General features: G+C 51.8%; 2 protein-coding genes across 4 annotated transcripts in view; one reads left to right on the top strand and one right to left on the bottom strand.

Moving 5' to 3' along the window:
* spred3 (sprouty related EVH1 domain containing 3) overlaps positions 1-4,923 on the top strand; it is a 14,739-nt gene extending 9,816 nt beyond the window's left edge. Inside the window, exon 6 of the mRNA XM_064301093.1 lies at positions 1,382-4,923. Within this exon, the coding sequence (XP_064157163.1) occupies positions 1,382-2,452 (1,071 nt within the window). The 3' untranslated portion in view covers positions 2,453-4,923. The remainder of the gene's footprint in view (positions 1-1,381) is intronic.
* Positions 4,924-5,504: 581 nt separating this feature from the next.
* On the bottom strand, positions 5,505-20,320 carry dhx34 (DEAH (Asp-Glu-Ala-His) box polypeptide 34). Of its 3 annotated transcripts, none has more exons than XM_064301077.1 (17): positions 20,166-20,320; positions 18,802-19,528; positions 17,941-18,252; positions 16,766-17,020; positions 16,184-16,286; positions 15,508-15,725; positions 14,599-14,773; positions 13,999-14,192; positions 11,828-11,929; positions 11,196-11,459; positions 10,554-10,727; positions 9,022-9,127; positions 8,621-8,727; positions 7,968-8,243; positions 7,263-7,448; positions 6,698-6,839; positions 5,505-6,567 (listed from the first exon to the last, which is right to left on the bottom strand). In XM_064301077.1, exons 1-17 carry the CDS (start codon positions 20,288-20,290, stop codon positions 6,425-6,427), a joined length of 3,609 nt encoding a protein of 1,202 aa, XP_064157147.1. In that variant the 5' UTR covers positions 20,291-20,320; the 3' UTR covers positions 5,505-6,424. The 3 variants fall into 3 exon arrangements, with proteins under 3 accessions (XP_064157147.1, XP_064157149.1, XP_064157148.1); XM_064301079.1 differs by having other exon boundaries at positions 20,158-20,276; XM_064301078.1 differs by having other exon boundaries at positions 19,962-20,268.
* Positions 20,321-20,395: the final 75 nt, after the last annotated feature.

Below are 20,395 nucleotides of genomic sequence, written 5' to 3' on the forward strand. Positions count from 1 at the left end.
GTGTGTAAAGTATGTGACCCAGGTCTGGTGTGGGGGTGTGTAAAGTGTGTGACCCAGGTCTGGTGTGGGGGTGTGTAAAGTGTGTGACCCAGGTCTGGTGTGGGGTGTGTAAAGTGTGTGACCCAGGTCTGGTGTGGGGGTGTGTAAAGTGTGTGACCCAGGTCTGGTGTGGGGTGTGTAAAGTGTGTGACTCAGATCTGGTGTGGGGGTGTGTAAAGTGTGTGACCCAGGTCTGGTGTGGAGGTGTGTAAAGTGTGTGACCCAGGTCTGGTGTGGGGGTGTGTAAAGTGTGTGACCCAGGCCTGGTGTGGAGGTGTGTAAAGTGTGTGACCCAGGTCTGGTGTGAGGGTGTGTAATGTATGTGACCCAGGTCTGGTGTGGGGGTGTGTAAAGTGTGTGACCCAGGTCTGGTGTGAGGGTGTGTAAAGTGTGTGACCCAGGCCTGGTGTGGAGGTGTGTAAAGTGTGTGACCCAGGTCTGGTGTGGAGGTGTGTAAAGTATGTGACCCAGGTCTGGTGTGGAGGTGTGTAAAGTAACCCAGGTTTGGTGTGGGGATGTGTAAAGTGTGTGACCCAGGTCTGGCGTGGGGGTGTGTAAAGTGTGTGACCCAGGTCTGGTGTGGGGGTGTGTAAAGTGTGTGACCCAGGTCTGGTGTGGGGGTGTGTAAAGTGTGTGACCCAGGTCTGGTGTGGGGGTGTGTAAAGTGTGTGACCCAGGTTTGGTGTGGGGGTGTGTAAAGTGTGTGACCCAGGCCTGGTGTGGGGGTGTGTAAAGCATGTGACCCAGGTTTGGTGTGGGGGTGTGTAAAGTATGTGACCCAGGTCTGGTGTGGAGGTGTGTAAAGTAACCCAGGTCTGGTGTGGGGGTGTGTAAAGTGTGTGACCCAGGTTTGGTGTGGGGGTGTGTAAAGTGTGTGACCCAGGTTTGGTGTGGGGGTGTGTAAAGTATGTGACCCAGGTCTGGTGTGGGGGTGTGTAAAGTGTGTGACCCAGGTCTGGTGTGGGGGTGTGTAAAGTGTGTGACCCAGGTTTGGTGTGGGGGTGTGTAAAGTGTGTGACCCAGGTCTGGTGTGGAGGTGTGTAAAGTGTGTGACCCAGGTCTGGTGTGGAGGTGTGTAAAGTGTGTGACCCAGGTCTGGTGTGGAGGTGTGTAAAGTGTGTGACCCAGGTCTGGTGTGGAGGTGTGTAAAGTGTGTGACCCAGGTTTGGTGTGGGGGTGTGTAAAGTATGTGACCCAGGTTTGGTGTGGAGGTGTGTAAAGTATGTGACCCAGGTTTGGTGTGGAGGTGTGTAAAGTGTGTGACCCAGGTTTGGTGTGGGGGTGTGTAAAGTATGTGACCCAGGCCTGGTGTGGTGGTGTGTAACGCTCTCTCCTCTCTCAGATCCACACCCGGCCCGTGCACCAGCAGCCCTCGCAGGTGACCGCCATCGTGAACCCTCCGGCGCCCCCGCCCCCTCCACCGGCCCCGCCCACCCCTCCGGCCCCGGTCTCCGCCCCGCCCCCTCTCTCCCCCCTCTCGCTGCTGGAGGAGGGGGACCTGCGCAGCCTGGACCCCTGCAAGGACCTGTGGGGCTCCCGCGGGTACGAGGACTACCGCCGGGCGGGGGCGACTCGGACCGCCATCGGGGGGCTGGGGGGCGGGGTCATCGTCGGGGGCGGGGTCGACGGAGGAGGGGGCGGCGGCGGCGGCGGCTCGCAGGACAAGTCCGAGCTGTGCGTGGTGCGCTTCGAGAAGGAGCTGGCGGGCGTCGGGGTGACGGGCTGCGAGGTCACGGTCACCCTGGACAGGAAGCGCCACCCCTCGGTCACGCCCTCCTGCGGCGGGGGCCCCAACGCTGCCTCCGGCGCCCCCTCCGCCGGGGGGTCCCCCCAGGACACGGGGAAGGGCTCCCCCTCCCCATGCTGCATCCACACGTCCCTGGCCACGCCTCGCTCACGGACTCGGAAAAGAGGAGGAGGAGGAGGGGGAGGCGGAGGAGGAGGAGGAGGGGGCGGCGGGAGCGACTGTGGGCTGGGTCTCGCCGGCTCCGCCTCCGGGGGCGGGGCCGTCTCCCCGGACGAGGACAGCCCCCGCCCCCAGGGCTCGTCGTCCTGCTCGTCGCGCTGCGTGTACTGCCGCTCGGTCTTCAGCGCGGCCGAGAACGGGCGGGGCCGCTGCCGGGACGCCCCGGACCCCGCCCGGCGCTGCCTGCGGCGCTGGACGTGCGTGTGGTGCGCGGAGAGCCTGCTGTACCACTGCGCCTCCGACTCGGAGGGCGAGTTCTGGGAGCCCTGCTCCTGCGAGGACCCGTCGGGCGGCAGGCCGCACCCGCTCTGCTGCGCCCGCTGGGCGGCCGTGCTGGCGCTGTCGCTGCTGGTGCCCTGCATGTGCTGCTACCTGCCCCTGCACGCCTGCCTGCGCTGCGGGGAGAGGTGCGGCTGCTGCGGGGGCAAGCACAAGGCCGTGCGGTGAGCCGGGGCGTGGCCAGGACCCCGGGGGGGCGGGGCGGGGCAGGGGCCGGGGGCGGGGACAAGGGGAGGGAGTGGGGGCGGGGCTTGATGAAGTGGTAAAGAGAGAGCACAGGTGTGATCTGTTCACTTACAAAACAACATCCCTCCCTGCAACAGGGACATTACTCAGCATTTTCATTTAACCGCCATAATTATCAGTCACATGACTCCATTATCCTGCCATGCAGCCAATCCTATGCCTTTATTTAACCCACCCAAACTCAGTTCAGTTCTCCTCCCTAAAAAAATTGAAAAACAAATATTAATTTCCTGCAGGTGATGTAGGTGCTGAGCTTGAGTGTTTCAGTGTGTGCGGTGCTCACTGGGTCATGGGAGCAGAGGTGAAAGGTCAAAGGTTAAGGTCCAATCTCAAGGTAATTGATGAGGAGAGACAAGGTTAGTGAGGGTGTTTAAAACTGTTTTCAAAGTTTTTAATTTTACAAGACAAGAAGAAAAGAACACAAAGTAAAAGATGTTTATAAATGTGACATATTGTTCTGATTATTGGTATTTTTAAAATATATTTTTTACTAAGTTTATCCCCTGGCAGACACAGAGAGTTATGTATGAATTATAAAACCTTCTCTAAACTGTGGCTTAATCATCTTTCTAACTGAAGGAAAAATGAAACACTCTCTAGGGGGAGTGAGAGAAGGTGAAAGAGGGGATGTGGAGGGAGAGAGAGAGATCAAGTGAGGGACAGAGTGAGAGAAAGACAGAGGGAAAGAGAGTGTGAGAGACAAAGAGAGAGAATGAGAGAGAGAGAGCAGGGTGGAGCAGGGTCCTTTTTACCCAGTCAGTTTAGCCCCCCACCTCCCCCCGCCCCCCATCCCACAGCCTCTTAAGCGTTTTCACTTATGCAATCACCAGTTAACTGCTTACCAAAAATAAATAAAATAAAATAAATAAAAACCCAATTAAATAGGACCAGTGGCCTCCCAGATGCCCAAATCTACCTTATAAAGTGAATAGCAGATGCCACCAAAAAGATAAAAGTGTTGTAATGAACAATGTATCGAATAGTTATTTTTTTAAATGCTGATTGACTGAGGTTGACAGAGGACAGTTGTAAGATGACTTGAACGAGGGGGGCGGAGTTTTAGAGAGATGTGGAGCCGGTGGTCTGGCCTTCAGATAGACAGGGTACTTTGGACTGCACTGTGAACCACGCCCAGGGGTCACCAGTCACCAGTCCACCCCCCAAAAAAAACTAAAAACAGCCTCACAGGCCGTCACTGTTCACAGGCTCCAGTGTTTTCACAGATTTTCTAGCGTTGTATTCAAACAGGTCCGCATCGGAATGATCTCCGTGATTTAAAATTAATTAACAAAAGTAAATTCAACTCTGATAAAAATGAAACGCCCATCGTCTGAGAAAGAATGGGGATCTCGGTCCAGAATACCTTGTGGCAGCTGTGTCCGTCGGAAACAGGCTTTAAAAAAAAATCTGCATCTCTGAGCTGCTTTTCATTTTGAATCACCTCAAAAATCACCTCAAAATCCTTCCTTCTGAGCTGCACATTTCGGCAACCGAGCAGTAAAACTGCTCTCGCTTAACGAGGAACAGGGAAAGATGTACAGCGGCTGCATTAATACAGAACCCCCCCCCACTTATTAGAAAGGGGGGGGGGGCATGTGCCAGTGTGTAACACTATCACCTGTATTATGAGGTATGTTTGTTTACTCTGTTACAGAGGGACAAGGGGGGGGGGGGTCACGTGCTACATTGTCTGCTGGCTTTGAGTCACTTTATTTTGGGAAGTGTCACGGTGCGGAAAATCCCAAATGCAACGGAGAGCGGTGTGGTGTGTGTGCCGTTCTTGAGCCAATCACACGAGAGTGTGCTGCTGTGTTCTCGTCCAGTCACACGAGAGAGTGCTGTTCTTATCCAATCACATTTCTCCATTTCATCCACCAACCCCCAACCTCCACACGCACTCAAACACACAAACGAATGCACTCACACGCACACACTCCTTACACATACTGCTGCAGACATGTAGAGACACACACACACGCACACACACAGGAGTGACAGAGACAGGAAAGGAAAGGAAGTGACATCACCCCAGAGGGCCCCATTCGTACATCTTAATAAATGTGCCTTTTGATTTAATTTATTAATAACACATTATTTTTTATGTAGTATGTACTTTATGTACCATTTTACCTATCGGGTTATTTTTTTTCTGCCAATGTGTATATTTTACAATGTACGTATTTATTGGTTAATTTTGAAAGAAAGTAATTAATGAGATATTACCTGTTGGTTTATTTATCCAGGTATTTATTGAGATGATTTATTTATTTTTGGAGACAGGTTTTTGATTTCCGTGTGGTCTTCTCTGACTTAGTGCCAACGTGCTGCTTTGAGGTGTTACATATCGTGGGTTTGTATCATTAATTAAAACCTCACTCTATATTTTAATGAAACCTTTGTTCTGGAAATGGTGCATGTCCATGCCTTCAGCCCTGTGTGAGATTTAACACTGCAGTGTACACGTCCCTCGCCTGTGGGGGATTGTGGGTGATACTGTAACTGACAGGCAACTTCTGTTTCAGCCGCCTGCCAGTCAGGAGTTCTACCTGTGACACCAGGTGAGTCGACTTCCTGCTGAGACCAAAATGATTTTAGTTTAAAAGTTGAGTTCAACTGTTTCACAGACTGCAATTTCCCCTGTCTGATCAGAAATATGTATTTACATTCAGAATAATTATTCCCTTTTAAGTATATGCACATTTGTAAGCTTGTTTAAATAATTTAAGGGGAAACAAACAGTCACCCACAAGTGCATACAGTGTAATTAAGGAGCAAGGCAATTAGTACCAATATTGTCCACATGATGGCACTACAGTTCCATTATCCCAATTCCAAGATGGACGCATGCAAGAATTCTGAAATCCATTCAAGTCTAAAAGACATCAATTTAATTTAGGTTTTAGTTAAATAAAACTGATCAAAAGGGTGCATGATATGCGTGACAACATGGGATTGAGAAGCAGAACAGGCAAGCTGCTTTTTATAATAGTTTTATTTATTTAAACAACATGTACAGTCCTGTGATGGCCAGGAAGTCCCGGTCAGAAAGGAGGGAAATGAGCCGTCAGTCACGCGGCTCGTCTGAATCGTTTGAATGGGGTTAAAGGGTCTTGATTACAGTATTTGACTTTTATTTCCGAACGGGATTAAAACAGCTGTGTGGTGGAGCTGTCCGTGGTGCTGACCAATCAGCCCCAGAGTGGTGCTGACCAATCAGCCCCGGAGTGGTGCTGACCAATCAGCCCCAGAGTGGTGCTGACCAATCAGCCTCAGAGTGGTGCTGACCAATCAGCCTCAGAGTGGTGCTGACCAATCAGCCCCAGAGTGGTGCTGACCAATCAGCCCCAGAGTGGTGCTGACCAATCAGTCTCAGGGTGGTGCTGACCAATCAGCCCCAGAGTGGTGCTGACCAATCAGCCCCAGAGTGGTGCTGACCAATCAGCTTCAGAGTGGTGCTGACCAATCAGTCTCAGAGTGGTGCTGACCAATCAGCCCCAGAGTGGTGCTGACCAATCAGCCTCAGAGTGGTGCTGACCAATCAGCCTCAGAGGGGTGCTGAACAATCAGCCTCAGAGGGGTGCTGACCAATCAGCCTCAGAGTGGTGCTGACCAATCAGCCCCAGAGTGGTGCTGACCAATCAGCCTCAGAGTGGTGCTGACCAATCAGTCTCAGGGTGGTGCTGACCAATTAGCCCCAGAGTGGTGCTGACCAATCAGCCTCAGAGTGGTGCTGACCAATCAGTCTCAGGGTGGTGCTGACCAATCAGCCCCAGAGTGGTGCTGACCAATCAGCCTCAGAGTGGTGCTGACCAATCAGCCTCAGAGGTTGAGGGTCCGCCGGTGGCCCAGTGAGGGAACACGCCTCAGTCGTGCCTGGCCACGCCCAGCCGTGCCTCACAGGTGCTGCCTCTTGTGTTTAAGGATCTGGGTGGAGGTGAGGGTCAGGTCTTTGTCGCAGACATCACAGTGGTACACCCGGGTCAGGCTGGAGGAAGAGGACGAAGACTTGGAGCTAGCGGCCGTCCCGTCTTCTGGCTCTAAATTTGGTTACAAAACAAAAACAATCACAGTCACTACGAGGCATAAAATAAGTGACGGATAGCGAATCCAACTTGGGACCCAACTACAGGCCCTAGTTTCCGGGTCTTAAAGGTATCCCATACTCACCGTCCTTGGGCTGCAGTTCCCCAGCCGGCCTGCAGGTGGCCTCGTGGTGCATGCGCTCCAAGGGCGTGAGGGGCATGTAGAAGTCACAGTGTGGGCAACTCCAGAACGTGCGCATGCACTCGCTGTACAAATCCTTAGAGTCCTGCTCACACACGCACACACACACGCACACACACACGCACACACACGCACACACACACACACACAACACAAACACACACACACACACACACAGGTAGAAGATTTAAATACCTCAGTTATAAGGTTTAAGGTACACAAAACTAATTTTGAAGGACTTTAACCCTTCAGGCAAAAGTACAGTACCCACAGATTATCGATTTACAATTTTAAAAGAAAATATTTATTTTCAGCAAATATTCAGAAGGCAAAGAATCCTTCTTAAATGTGATTTTGGTTAAGTAACACATTCAGTGGAAAATTCTCAGGAATCGACAGGAGTACTGCAGGTGGGAGTCTGTGCACTGAAACTCAGCAAGTAGAGGTGGAGGGTTAGGGTTGCGTAGTGAAACTCGGGGGCGGAGCAGAGGTGGAGGCGGGTGCTCACACTCAGACAGTTGTAGGTGAAGAAGCTGGAGACCCGAAGCCCCCCTTTCATAGGGTGGGGCTCGGCCTTCATCCCGACGAAGAGGGGGTTCAGGGCGGGGGCGTCGGGGAGCCCCAGGACCGGCTGGGGGCCCACGTACAGGTTCTGCGCCTCCAGACCGCCAAGCCGCCGCAGGCTGTAACTGACCTGCACAAAGACAGACACACTTTATCTTAACCTCATTTAGCCTTTACTCAACCAGAGACCCGAGGAGACAGAGGGGATAAACTACATCAACACCGCCATCACAAGCAGTACCCAGTATGCACAGCGCTGATTTAAATACACATGGACAGAAACCGGTCATTTCATAATTTAACATCAAATAATTAATACTGGTAACTAGCTAAAAATGATCAGAGTACAGTTCTTGTCTACTGTTGGTACTTCTCTAATACACTATTTACAGCGTATGTAGTATTGCAGTAAATATACCTGCATATTGCAGTACTTCACGGGCATTTACAGTACAATATAAGACCAATTAAAACAGTGGCAGTGAAGATGGGGGTCAAATCCGTTTAACTTCAGTCAGTTCGGGAACGTAACTGAAATTCAGTTCATATAAAGAGGAACCCTGATAGGCCCAGAGTGACGCAGTGCGTCGGGTGGGCGGGGTCAGAAGGTCAGCGAAGGTCGTCGTCGGGGCGACGCGGGTCGGCGTACCTCGGTGTAGAGCAGGAAGCGGACCAGCGCGTCGCTCAGCTTCTCCAGCTCGCGGCGGGACAGGGCGGGCGCGGCGGGGGCGGGGTCCAGGCTGGGGGTGCTGTTGCGCAGCTGCGCCTGCAGGAGGCGCTCCCAGTCGGAGCGGAGCGTCAGGGCGGAGGAGATGGAGCGGAGCGCGGAGTCCGCGTCGCTCAGGGTCAGCTCCAGCCAGCCGTCCACCACCACCCGCGTGCAGTCCGCGTTAGTGTCCACCGAGCGGGACACCAGGAGCAGCGCCTGAGCACACGCACGGGGGGGACCCCAACATCAGCTTGCTCTGCGTTACCCCAACATCAGCTCGCTCTGCGTACCCCAAAATTAGCACCTCCAGCTCACCCTGTGTACCCCAAAATCAGCTCGCACTGTGTACCCCAACATCAGCTCACCCTGCGCTACCCCCAATATCAGCTCTCTCTGGTTACCCAATCAGCTACAGTGCTTACCCAAGTCGAGCTTGCGCTGCTGTGTACCCCAACATCAGCACCTCCAGCTCACCCTGCGCTACCCCCAAATCAGCACCTCCAGCTGATCCTGCGTACCCCAAAAACAGCACCTCCAGCTCACCCTGCGTACCCCATAATCTACGCTAGGTTGCGCATTCTCAGTGCACTGACCTGCAGGGCGGGCACTCGGACGCAGTTGCAGACGTACGGCTTGTTGGTCTCCAGCAGGGTGACGAAGGCCAGCAGCTGGTGCTTAGAGCTCTCCGGCTTCTCAGAGCCTACAGACAGGAGACAGGCTGAGTTGGAGCGTCAACATGTACATTACACTACATTACATATCACAGCACATTGCATTATAAAACATCACTTTCCATTAAATCACATTCATTTAGCAGAGGCTCTAATAAAACTAATTAAAATGAATTGAAACTTATGTGTATTTTCCTAATGGGGGTGTGGTTTAACTTCAGCAGCACACTCTATTGGTTAATAATCCTAATGTGGGTGTGGTTTAACTCCAGCAGCGCTCTAAATGGGGGTGTGGATTTAATTTGAGGGGCGCAGGGGCGTACCCGTCTCTCTGGGCTCGGGCTCTGGGACGTGCAGCACCTCGGGGTCGCTGGCGAACACGCTGGTGGGGTGGATGACCACGCCCTGCTTGTTGCGCGTGTGGAAGATCTGAAACACAAACGCTGGGCGCTCAGTCACACGACCAACCGCTGCGGCCTGGGAGAGGGCAGGATTACACATACATATACACACACTCACATTCACACACACTCACACACACACACACACACAGACACACACACACTCTCACACACACACACACACACATTCATTCTCACAGACACAGACACAGACACACACACACACACACACACACATACATTCACACACATTCACACACAGACACACACACACACACACACACACACATACATTCACACACACTCACACACACACACACACTCTCACACACACACACACACACACACACACTCTCAACACACCCACACACACACACACACACACACACACAGACCTGCTCGGAGTCCTTGCGCGTGGCGTTGTGTTCGTCGGGCAGTGCCAGCTCTCACACTCTCACACTCACACTCTCACACACACACACACACTCACACACACACACACACACAGACCTGCTCGGAGTCCTTGCGCGTGGCGTTGTGTTCGTCGGGCAGTGCCAGCTCTCACACGTCTCACACACACACACACACCACACACACACAGACCTGCTCGGAGTCCTTGCGCGTGGCGTTGTGTTCGTTGGGCAGTGCCAGCTCTCACACTCTCACACACACACACACACACACACACACACAGACCTGCTCGGAGTCCTTGCGCGTGGCGTTGTGTTCGTCGGGCAGTGCCAGCTCTCTCTCACACCACACACACACACACACACACACAGACCTGCTCGGAGTCCTTGCGCGTGGCGTTGTGTTCGTCGGGCAGTGCCAGCTCTCACACTCACACACACACACACACACACACACACACCACACACACATTCACCACACTCTCTCACACACACACACCAGACGACACACACACACAACACAACACACACACCTACACACATCCACACACACACACACACACACACACACACACAGACCTGCTCGGAGTCCTTGCGCGTGGCGTTGTGTTCGTCGGGCAGTGCCAGCTCTCACACTCTCACACACACACACACACAGACCTGCTCAGAGTCCTTGCGCGTGGCGTTGTGTTCGTCGGGCAGTGCCAGCTCTCACACTTTCACACACACACACACACACACACACACACACACACACACACACACACCACAGACCTGCTCGGAGTCCTTGCGCGTGGCGTTGTGTTCGTCGGGCAGTGCCAGCTCTCACACTGTCACACACGCACACACACACACACACACACAGACCTGCTCAGAGTCCTTGCGCGTGGCGTTGTGTTCGTCGGGCAGTGCCAGCTCTCACTCACACACACACACACACACACACACACACACACACACACACACACTCACACACACACTCACACAGACACACACACACACACACACACACACACACACACACACACACACACACACACAGACCTGCTCGGAGTCCTTGCGCGTGGCGTTGTGTTCGTCGGGCAGTGCCAGCTGTGGGTACAGCCCCCGGCACAGCACCAGCTTCAGCAGGGCCTGCTGCCGTGACGACAGGTCCTGACTGGCGCCCGCCGCTTCCTGCAGCTCCGTCACGCTGTGCCGCAGCTTAAACTTCACTTCCTGTGGGGGAGGGGCCAACCCACCAATCACATGAGAGCACAACAACACATGACGATGAGAACTGGCCATACAGCTCATTTATGTCCTTTCAGCTCATTATTTACAGACAAAAATATGGCAAATCCAGCACTGCAAGTCTGAACTGCAGCCCCACATGGGCCTTGGTTTCTACTAAACGATCTGGCAATCTGTTGCACACACTGACAACTCTGTGTGGTAAACTCAGCCACAGCAAGTCCATTGCACCCAGGGAGAGACAGAATATCAATCAAGAAACTAAGCAGACTGTTTCTGAACTGGACCACTCTGGATTGTGACTGCATGGAGAGGAGCGAATCAGTGACTGGCCCGTTTTACAGATGGAAAAGTACCGGCCAATGAAATGGAGTGCACACGTTCTGGGGACTTCCTACAATTTGAGGGGGCTGTCCAGTCGGGGGGGGTCACGTGACAGAACAGATTCCTCACCTGTATGTCCACGCTCTGCCCCGCCTCGTCCTTTCCCCGCCTCCCTCTCCCGGACTCCTCCCCCTCCGACCCGGACGAGGCGGCGCCCTCCTCCCCCTCCTCCAGCCTCAGGACCTTCCGGCGCATTCCCTCCTGCAGGTCGTGGTCGCGCTTGAGCTGGTGCAGCTTCCGCCGCTCGCTGAAGCGCTGCTGCCGCTGCCGCCGGTCCTGCCTGCAGGGGGCGCCCTGCTCGCCCTCCAGGAGCCCGTGGCTCTTCAGCAGCTCCTGTCCCGCACGGGTACGGGGCCAGGTCATTCACTCATTAACCGCCATATCGCACAGCCACACCGGGACCAAACACACCCAGACCAGATACACTATGCTTCTGATACGCTTTACGGTTCTGACAAAACTTTAAAACACTCCTACAAGGTCCCAGTGACTTTTCAGCAAAATATGTTACAAATCAAAATGTGCATTCAGACGAAAAATTCTGAAATTCTGAAATAGTTCTGTTCTTAATACTGATGAAAAAAGGCCATTTCTTTCAGACTGGCAGTAATCTGCGGGGTGTTTATTGGTGTCTGAAGGATTTCGGATCGTGACCCCAGCAGGTGGCTGTATTTCTAACGCCATCGGCACTCGGGTCGTACCTTAAACTGCCGCCGCAGGTTGACCATCTCGTACAGCCGCTGCTCCTCTAGGCCCCGCCTCCGGCACCACTTCCTGGAGCCCCCGCCCCTCTCCGCCTTCACCTGAGAGACAAGCACACCAAGACTCTGAACACAACCTCTATCAGGCTATTTTTTGTGCTGACTTCTATTCCATTGTGTCTTATGTTCCTGCCTAATCCAGAGACTGTAAAAAATATGGACAAAGCTACTGTGACGTCACCCATTGCCTCTCAGTGGGTCTGTAAAACACGTTTTGAAGCTCAATGGCGGGCGCGGCCATGTTCTCGATTTGGAGCCAAAACCATAGAGTTAAGCGGTCTTGTGATTTTTACAATGTGATTGACAGTCCGGTGCGGAAAAGCCCATCAACCTGAACGAACGATTGCAGAACGAACTTGAGGCTAGCTGACTGTCTGCCGTTATGTTTTAAAATATATGATCAAATGTTTACGGAGTTTAATTTCCATCCGTGACTGTACTGTGTCATGTAATCACATTATATGTATGACATTAATAATACAATTATGTTCAGTTATCTTCAATTTATGTTTCTCGGCAAAACGAATATGCTTAGCTAGCATATCAGCTTGCCAGTGAGCTAGGTAAGCTATCCGTGGTTAGCTCACACATTAGCAATATGAACTACAGGGGAAGAACATCGACTGCACTGATGGTCAATCAATCAGAGATGTGTAGACTACTGGTGATTTGACTAGGCTAATTTTCATATAACTGTCTGGTAGACCTGCTGTTAACCAAGCAAGTTATCGTCGTAGGTTTTCGCCAGTCAGTTAATGAGCCATTAACTGCTACTACTCCATCGCCGTTTGTGGTGTTTACTTGCTGGGTGACGCTAGCTGACCGATCGTTCGCAAGTCACTTTTACCGAATAAAAATTAACACTGTCAGCGGTGATTAACAAATCTACCAAGTATTTTAATAACTGATCTACAGGCGTGTAAATATGACAACGCACTTTGAAGAGCAAGTTTTCCACCTGTTGCATAAAGACAAAAATAATGTACATTGAATTTCTAATTATTATTATTTTCTTGCTAGCTTCTAGCTTTGTCACATTCGTGCAGCATAGCCCAGGTAGACATTTACGGAATGTACACGACTGACAAGCCGTCAAACACGTTTGACAAATGGAATATTTGCCGGTTAGGGTTAGCTAGCTAGTCAAATGGCTTGGTAGCCGAAGTTGCGAACTGTTTTAGCATAGGCTACTGGACTACCACATATAGCAAATAAGCGTTAGCTGATTACGCTTCTGCCAACTAATTATTTGGTTAAGTGGGCTAAAGGAAATAGTAAAAATGACTCGGCTACCGCAAAACTTCAGAGGAGGATTATTTTATGGTCGCCTAGTGCAGCTGTAAATAGCACACGCTATAATGAAACCACTACAAAATGGGATGCCTGCATTTTCTGACTTCGCACAGGTGGACCGTGGTCGGAGCCGCAATGTCAAGGCCAAGAAACGCCACCTCCCACCCCAGTGACCACAGATTGTAGCTCAGTCCTCCGCAGTAATCCGGAAGTGACGCAAGCTGTACCTCATTGGTCCAGAACAAATATTGGCACTGTGCCCAAATAACGCAATAAATCATGAAATCGACCATGAAATCGACAGTCATAAGACGAATAAAATACACCTATTATGATTATTTGTTCTTGTGAGAAAAAATTATTGACTTTGTATTTTGATCGCATTTGTACCGTAGACTTACATGGAAACCGGATATGAAAACACCTATACTGGAGCCATCCGTAGTGGCGCTAGTGAGCAACCAGGAACTACAACACCAGGAAATGAGCTTCAAAAACGAAGTCTGGTTTTGGCCGCTTGGCCTAATCACACAATCAGACCTCGGTCAAATATGCTATTTGAACTACTTGAGGCATAATAATATCTGATATAACTTCACTGAGAATTTTCACTGAAAACCAGTACTAACCAGATGTACAATCATACAAAAAAGGATTTTGTACTGAATATTGGTAAAGATAGGTGCCTCTTTTTTACCATCAATGAGCTGCAGGAAGTTTACTGGTGTCTACAGGGACAAAGTATTTGGCTCAGGCCTGTAACCTGGAGGCTCTCCATTCCCCAAAGGCCCATGTGCATCGTGCCCACGCTCTCTCACCTGCACCCAGGTGTTGAAGGTGTTGAGCAGGGTGAAGGGGTCTCCATGGTTGCTGTACAGGGGCTGCCTGGCCGTGGCACAGTCCGGGTTGTGCTGGGCGCTGCGCAGGTAGGGCGACTGAACGCTGAGGGCGGCGGCCAGCGTCAGCACAGGCTCCACCAGGCTGAACACCGAGCCCAGCACCAGCATCTTCCCTGAACACAGCCCAACACCGCATCAGAATTTTACTGGTGAAAACAGATGCTGCTTCTGAAATTTGGTCTGTGGACTGTAGGAATTTGAAAAGCACAGATAAAGCTCTAAACCCCTGCAAGGACACAGTCCTCTACCTTTGTACACAAAGTCCATTAACACTGCCAGATATTTACTGAAGCAATTCACGTTAAGTACCTTGCTCAAGGTGACAATGGCAGTGTCCCACCTGGGAATTGAACCTGCAACCTCTGGGTTACAAGCCCATTTCCATAACTGTCATAATACAGTGCCACTGCAGAGCAAGCCGATGAGTGCTGATTTTCTATTTGCACACAGCACCTCCTCTCCTCTGATTGGTAGAGTTGCACCATGTGACACAGAGAAAGTGAGAAAGCTAGGCCTCACCGATGACCACGTCCACAGGCAGCTGTGCTAACAGTTTCCCGATGGCGGTAAGCTCCCCGTGGCTGTCCAGTGCCCCCTGGTCCTTCAGGTAGGTCAGTGCGGTCTGGATGCTGGCGGCAGGGGGCGGGTCGATGAAGACGAAGGAGCGGGGGTCCCCCAGCCCCATGCTCTTCATCTGCACAGAGACAGCACGGGCACGGTGAGCGTGACTGGAACAATAATGAGGAGAACTTTCCACCAATGACTCTGAATGGCTGCAGCCATCATCAACAAATGAAGTGATGCTAATGGACGCAGGAAACACACAGATGATCCACAGTAGATGCTAATGGATGCAGGAAACACACAGATGATCCACAGTAGATGCTAATGGATGCAGGAAACACACAGATGATCCACAGTAGATGCTAATGGATGCAGGAAACACACAGATGATCCACAGTAGATGCTAATGGATGCAGGAAACACACAGATGATCCACAGTAGATACTAATGAATGCAGGAAACACACAGATGATCCACAGTAGATGCTAATGGACGCAGGAAACACACAAATGATCCACATGGGATGCTAATGGATGCAGGAAACACACAGATGATCCACAGTAGATGCTAATGGATGCAGGAAACACACAGATGATCCACAGTAGATGCTAATGGATGCGGGAAACACACAGATGATCCACAGTAGATGCTAATGGATGCGGGAAACACACAGATGATCCACAGTAGATGCTAACGGATGCAGGAAACACACACATGATCCACAGTAGATGCTAATGGATGCAGGAAACACACAGATGATCCACAGTAGATGCTAATGGATGCGGGAAACACACAGATGATCCACAGTAGATGCTAATGGATGCGGGAAACACACAGATGAAGGGGCCCCCTGGTACAGCTCACCTGCAGCACGAGGGAGTCCAGCGCCACCCTGTGGATTTCGGGGACGGCGTAGGGGGCGAAGGCCTCGTAATCGGACTCGGCGTACAGGCGGTAGCAGACGCCCGGCCCGGTCCGACCCGCTCGGCCCTTGCGCTGCTCCGAGCTGGCCCGGCTGATCCAGAACTCCTGCAGGCGCTGCATCTTGGCCTTGGGATCGAAGCTCATCTCCTTCACCTTCCCTGCAACAGGCCGCGTCCACACCTCAGCTCACGGCCACTTCACCGCCAGGTCTCCCCATTACATCACAGTGCACTCCTCTTAGTGCACACGTTAATCTACAGCCACTTACTACGAAAGGGAACGCAAAGGCATCCGTAGGAGTTAAATAAGCAGTAGCGTCAGACTCGACTAACAACTTTTCCCATGCCGGTGAGTTAAGATGCTAAATCCCTACAACACTAGTGCACATAAAACATGCTAAACAAGCACCGTAGCACAAATTCAAAACATACACTACATGGATAACATGTCCAAAGAGGATACACACAAGACAATAAACAATATCATCTAAATCCATAAAAATATAATAACCTAAATGAGTAAAAATGGAGGGTGTGCTATGGGGTGGGGATGGGACGGGACTATATAGACTTGCACACATGTAATCAAGGCGCATGCTTTATGATTCTGTCCTCACCGGAGTCCACCACGAAGCGCACACCATCGATGGTGACGGAGGTCTCGGCGATGTTGGTGGAGATGATGCACTTCCTCACCCCCGGGGGCGCAATGTCAAAAACCTGGGGGGGTGACATCACGCCACTGTGGTGACGAACAGGTGACCTCACAACTGCCCCTCACAGGGACCATGCAAGCACATGCCCTGTGTAAAGCTCCTCACCCAAAATTCAACTCACTGAGGTCCAACAGACCAGGTAAATCAGATACTTCGTTTTGAATATTTTAAATATCTTAGCCCTTTAGACATCAGCAAAATTCCTGCAGATTAAAGACAATAATAAAAAAAATAATACCAGCAGTGATTGTGACATCAGCATTAGAATCATCAGTCACGAACATTCTAACCACATATTTGTGATGTCACACCTTAAAGGGTTAAATCATTTAGAGTGGCCGTGGAGTCTCACTAAGAGTTGGTATCTAGTGTGGGAATAGCCTATGAAAAGGTTAGGGGGCGGGGTGGGGTGGGTTAGGGTTGGGGGGGGGGGGGAGGGGGGTGTTGCAGGGCATCGGGGGTTAAGGGGATGCTGCAGGGTACCTTGTCCTGCTGGGCCAGGGACAGGGTGCTGTGCAGCGGCAGGACGATCCAGCGGCGGGTGTGGGTGGCGTAGGTCTGGCAGGCCTCCTGGATGGTGCTGATCTCGGCCACGCCGCTCAGGAAGAGCAGCAGGTCGCCCCGCTCCTCGGGGGGGTAGCGCTGGTCGATGCCCTGCAGCACCCGCAGGTACGGCCGCGGGTCCAGCTTCTCCGAGCGGGAGGGCTGCTCCTCTGGAGGTATGGGCTGGTAGATCACCTGCAGGGACACGGCTGAAGCGCTGAAGCTCCTTGCTCAAAGGTACAGTGGCAGCACCACACCTGGCGTCCAAACCTGGCTGGGGCTGCCAGGTGACGTTCCCAGGCCCGAGACAAAACTTTCCCTGCGTGTATCGTTCAATAATATTTATCACAAGTTCACAGACCATTGCCCCCCTCCTCCTTCCAGGGCCCGGGACAACATACCTGCCCTCCCTCGACTCTGAGGGTGGTCCTGAGCTCACCTGTATGGGGAACAGCCTGCCCCAGAGCTCACCCGTATGAGGAACAGCCTGTGCTCACCTGTACAGGGAAGAGCCTGAGCTCACCTGTATGGGGAAGAGCCCGTGCTCACCTGTATGGGGAAGAGCCTGAGCTCACCTGTATGGGGAACAGCCTGTGCTCACCTGTATGGGGAAGAGCCCGTGCTCACCTGTATGGGGAAGAGCCTGAGCTCACCTGTACTGGGAAGAGCCCGAGCTCACCTGTATGGGGAACAGCCCGTGCTCACCTGTACAGGGAAGAGCCTGAGCTCACCTGTATGGGGAAGAGCCCGTGCTCACCTGTATGGGGAAGAGCCTGAGCTCACCTGTACTGGGAAGAGCCCGAGCTCACCTGTACGGGGAAGAGCCTGTGCTCACCTGTACAGAGAAGAGCCTGTGCTCACCTGTACAGGGAAGAGCCCGAGCTCACCTGTATGGGGAACAGCCTGTGCTCACCTGTACAGAGAAGAGCCGAGCTCACCTGTATGGGGAACAGCCTGTGCTCACCTGTATGGGGAAGAGCCTGAGCTCGCCTGTACAGGAAGAGCCGAGCCACTGTATGGGAACAGCCTGTGCTCACCTGTACAGGGAAGAGCCTGAGCTCACCTGTATGGGGAACAGCCTGTGCTCACCTGTATGGGGAACAGCCTGTGCTCACCTGTATGGGGAAGAGCCTGCCGGGGACCTGCAGCACGGGGGCGGAGTGGAAGTAGGAGGAGAAGAGCTTGATGTTGATGGTGGCGGACATGAGCACGAGGCGCAGGTCGGGCCGCCGGCGGAGCAGCGAGCGCAGCACGCCCAGCAGGAAGTCGCAGTGCAGGTGCCGCTCGTGCACCTCGTCCACGATCAGCACCTGGTAGCGGCCCAGCTCCGCGTCCTGCTGGATCTGCCGCAGGAGCAGCCCCTCCGTCAGGAACAGCAGCTTTGTCACCGGCGTGCGCGTCGTCTCAAAGCGGATCTGGTAGCCCACCTGTAACCGCGGCAACGATCTCTCAGTCAGCTCTCCTTAATATCCGCATAAACAACTTAGGAAACATCAGGACTTTAGAAAAACAGTGTTATGTTGCTAGACCACCAGCAACCTGGGACTATATTACTTGAAAGCAGAGATGACCCTTGTTGACCATCACTCAAAGTAAATTTATATTTCACATCTGAAATCTGTGATTAAAGCAGAAAAGCGTTGGTGAAAAGACATTTAATCATTCTGTCAGTGATCCAATCAATTTCAATGCCGTTGACTTATTTTGTTTCAGACACTGTGAGAACCGGAAGGCTAGGTCATATAAAATAGATTCCTAGCCCTGATCCTGGGGACCCGCTGCACATGCTGGTTTTTTGTCAAAGCCAATCTCTTGATCAAATAAGGTTGTTGAAAATGTGTTTAAGTTCAGCCATAATTGTGCACTTAGACGCATTATAATACATAGCTTGTTACTAGGGTTGGAACAAAAAAACCTACACAGTGGGTCCCCAGGGACAGGGCTGAGACAAAATGACATACATAAGTTCCTCGTACCTTAGATCCGTACTGGTTGAGACTCTCAAAGCTGACCCTCTTGGCCAGCGATATGCAGGCGATACGTCGGGGCTGTGTGCAGGCGATGTGGCTGAAACCGGAGGCGAGGAGGTACTGGGGCACCTGGGTGGACTTTCCGCAGCCCGTGTCCCCCGCCACCACCACCACGGAGTGCGTCCTCACCAGCTCCACGATGCGATCCCTGTACTGGAAGATCGGCAGGCTTCTCTGCTCCCGGCGAAGTTTCGCCAGCTTGCCGAAGCTCTGCCTCTGGCAAAAGTCCAGGAAGTGAAGCAGGGTCAGGCGACAGGTGGCTATCTCCTCCTTTCCCGGTCCCGATGAGGTCTGTCGCCGTCGATCTGACCCACCGAGACGCTCCTCAACATCCCTGGTGCACACGGACACATTAATCCGGTAGCGAGCGTCATATTCTTTGGGCAGACCCAGGTCCACGCTACCGACGGCTCCTTTCTTCCTAGATTTGCTCTCCCGGCTCTCGTCCTTCAGAACGTCGCTGCCGGCTTTAGACAATGCCATGTCCCTCTTCCCCTTGAACCTTTGGAAGCGCTCAAAGAAAGTCCAAAATTCCCTGTGCTCCTGGCTACCCGCCCGAATGTAGTCTTGTGGGCGGAAAAACACCTCGTCCAGCTGGGCACGGCACTGTGGGCTGTCCCAGTCCCAGGACCGGCTATCCCTCCTCCGGTCGGTCTCCATCAAGCCCTCACTTCTGTGATCAAAATCGGATGTTCACTGCTTGCAGCTGACATTCGCGGTGCTCAACTACACTAATGACATCTTTTAGATACCCATTTAAAAAGTTACGATAATTTCATGCTTTGGGAAACCTTGGCATTTCCCTTTTGCAGGTTAAAAACAATTGTCCATGTGTATAGCTAAATAGCCAACGTATTCAGCCATCTCTGTAGAGTCTACAGTGTAGACGAACCGGCATATTGGTGTCATTCATTGTATACTGTGGCTAACTAAATGGGGTAAAGCAGAAGTGATAAATTAACGTCAAGTGCTAGTATTACTAATGTAAGCTACAGTTACTCCGAACTTAGCATAACAATTTAGTAGCTATTTATGCAGCTGATCCGTTTATGACCAGAGGTTCAGACTAATACATCTCATAAATGCTCGTGGGTTATAAAACTCACTTGCTGTAAACCGTGGTTTTATGAATTGGTCATTGATGTTTTCTGTTCCGATCGAAGTATAGCCTACTGTTAAATTATCTTGGTAATATTGACACTAGTCTAGATTTAATCTACTTCTTATTTAACTATACAGGCTTAGCAAAAATAGCGTCATGATATTAAGTATATCGTGTATTTATATAGTTTTCAAACGCACCTATTTACCTGAAGTCAAGACAACGACAGCTAGTAGCCCATCTTTTTATGAATGAATCTTCGGAATGAAAACAAGCACGAACCATTTCCGTTCCGCCCATAAACTTGGTAGTATGCGCCGATGTCTCCAACATTCATTCCGCTCAGGCTTTTCGTTTTTCAGTAACACGTTTTTGAGAATACTCGAGGGGGCGACAAAGTCCATTATTATTGATTGATGTCATGACATTATTCGTATT

This window comes from Anguilla rostrata, chromosome 12 (assembly GCF_018555375.3).
Source record: "Anguilla rostrata isolate EN2019 chromosome 12, ASM1855537v3, whole genome shotgun sequence".
Taxonomy (NCBI): domain Eukaryota; kingdom Metazoa; phylum Chordata; class Actinopteri; order Anguilliformes; family Anguillidae; genus Anguilla; species Anguilla rostrata.

Bases quoted from the DNA above. Each gene is read 5' to 3' on its own strand.
- dhx34 (XM_064301077.1), bottom strand. From the start codon at position 20,290: ATGTTGGAGACATCGGCGCATACTACCAAGTTTATGGGCGGAACGGAA. The intron at 14,193-14,598 runs GTGAGGCCTAGC...GGCTGTGTTCAG, and splicing joins GCCTGTGGACGTGGTCATCG to GGAAGATGCTGGTGCTGGGC. The intron at 7,449-7,967 runs GTACGCCGACCC...GTCTTTGTGCAG, and splicing joins GCTTCCTGCTCTACACCGAG to GTCAGTTACAGCCTGCGGCG.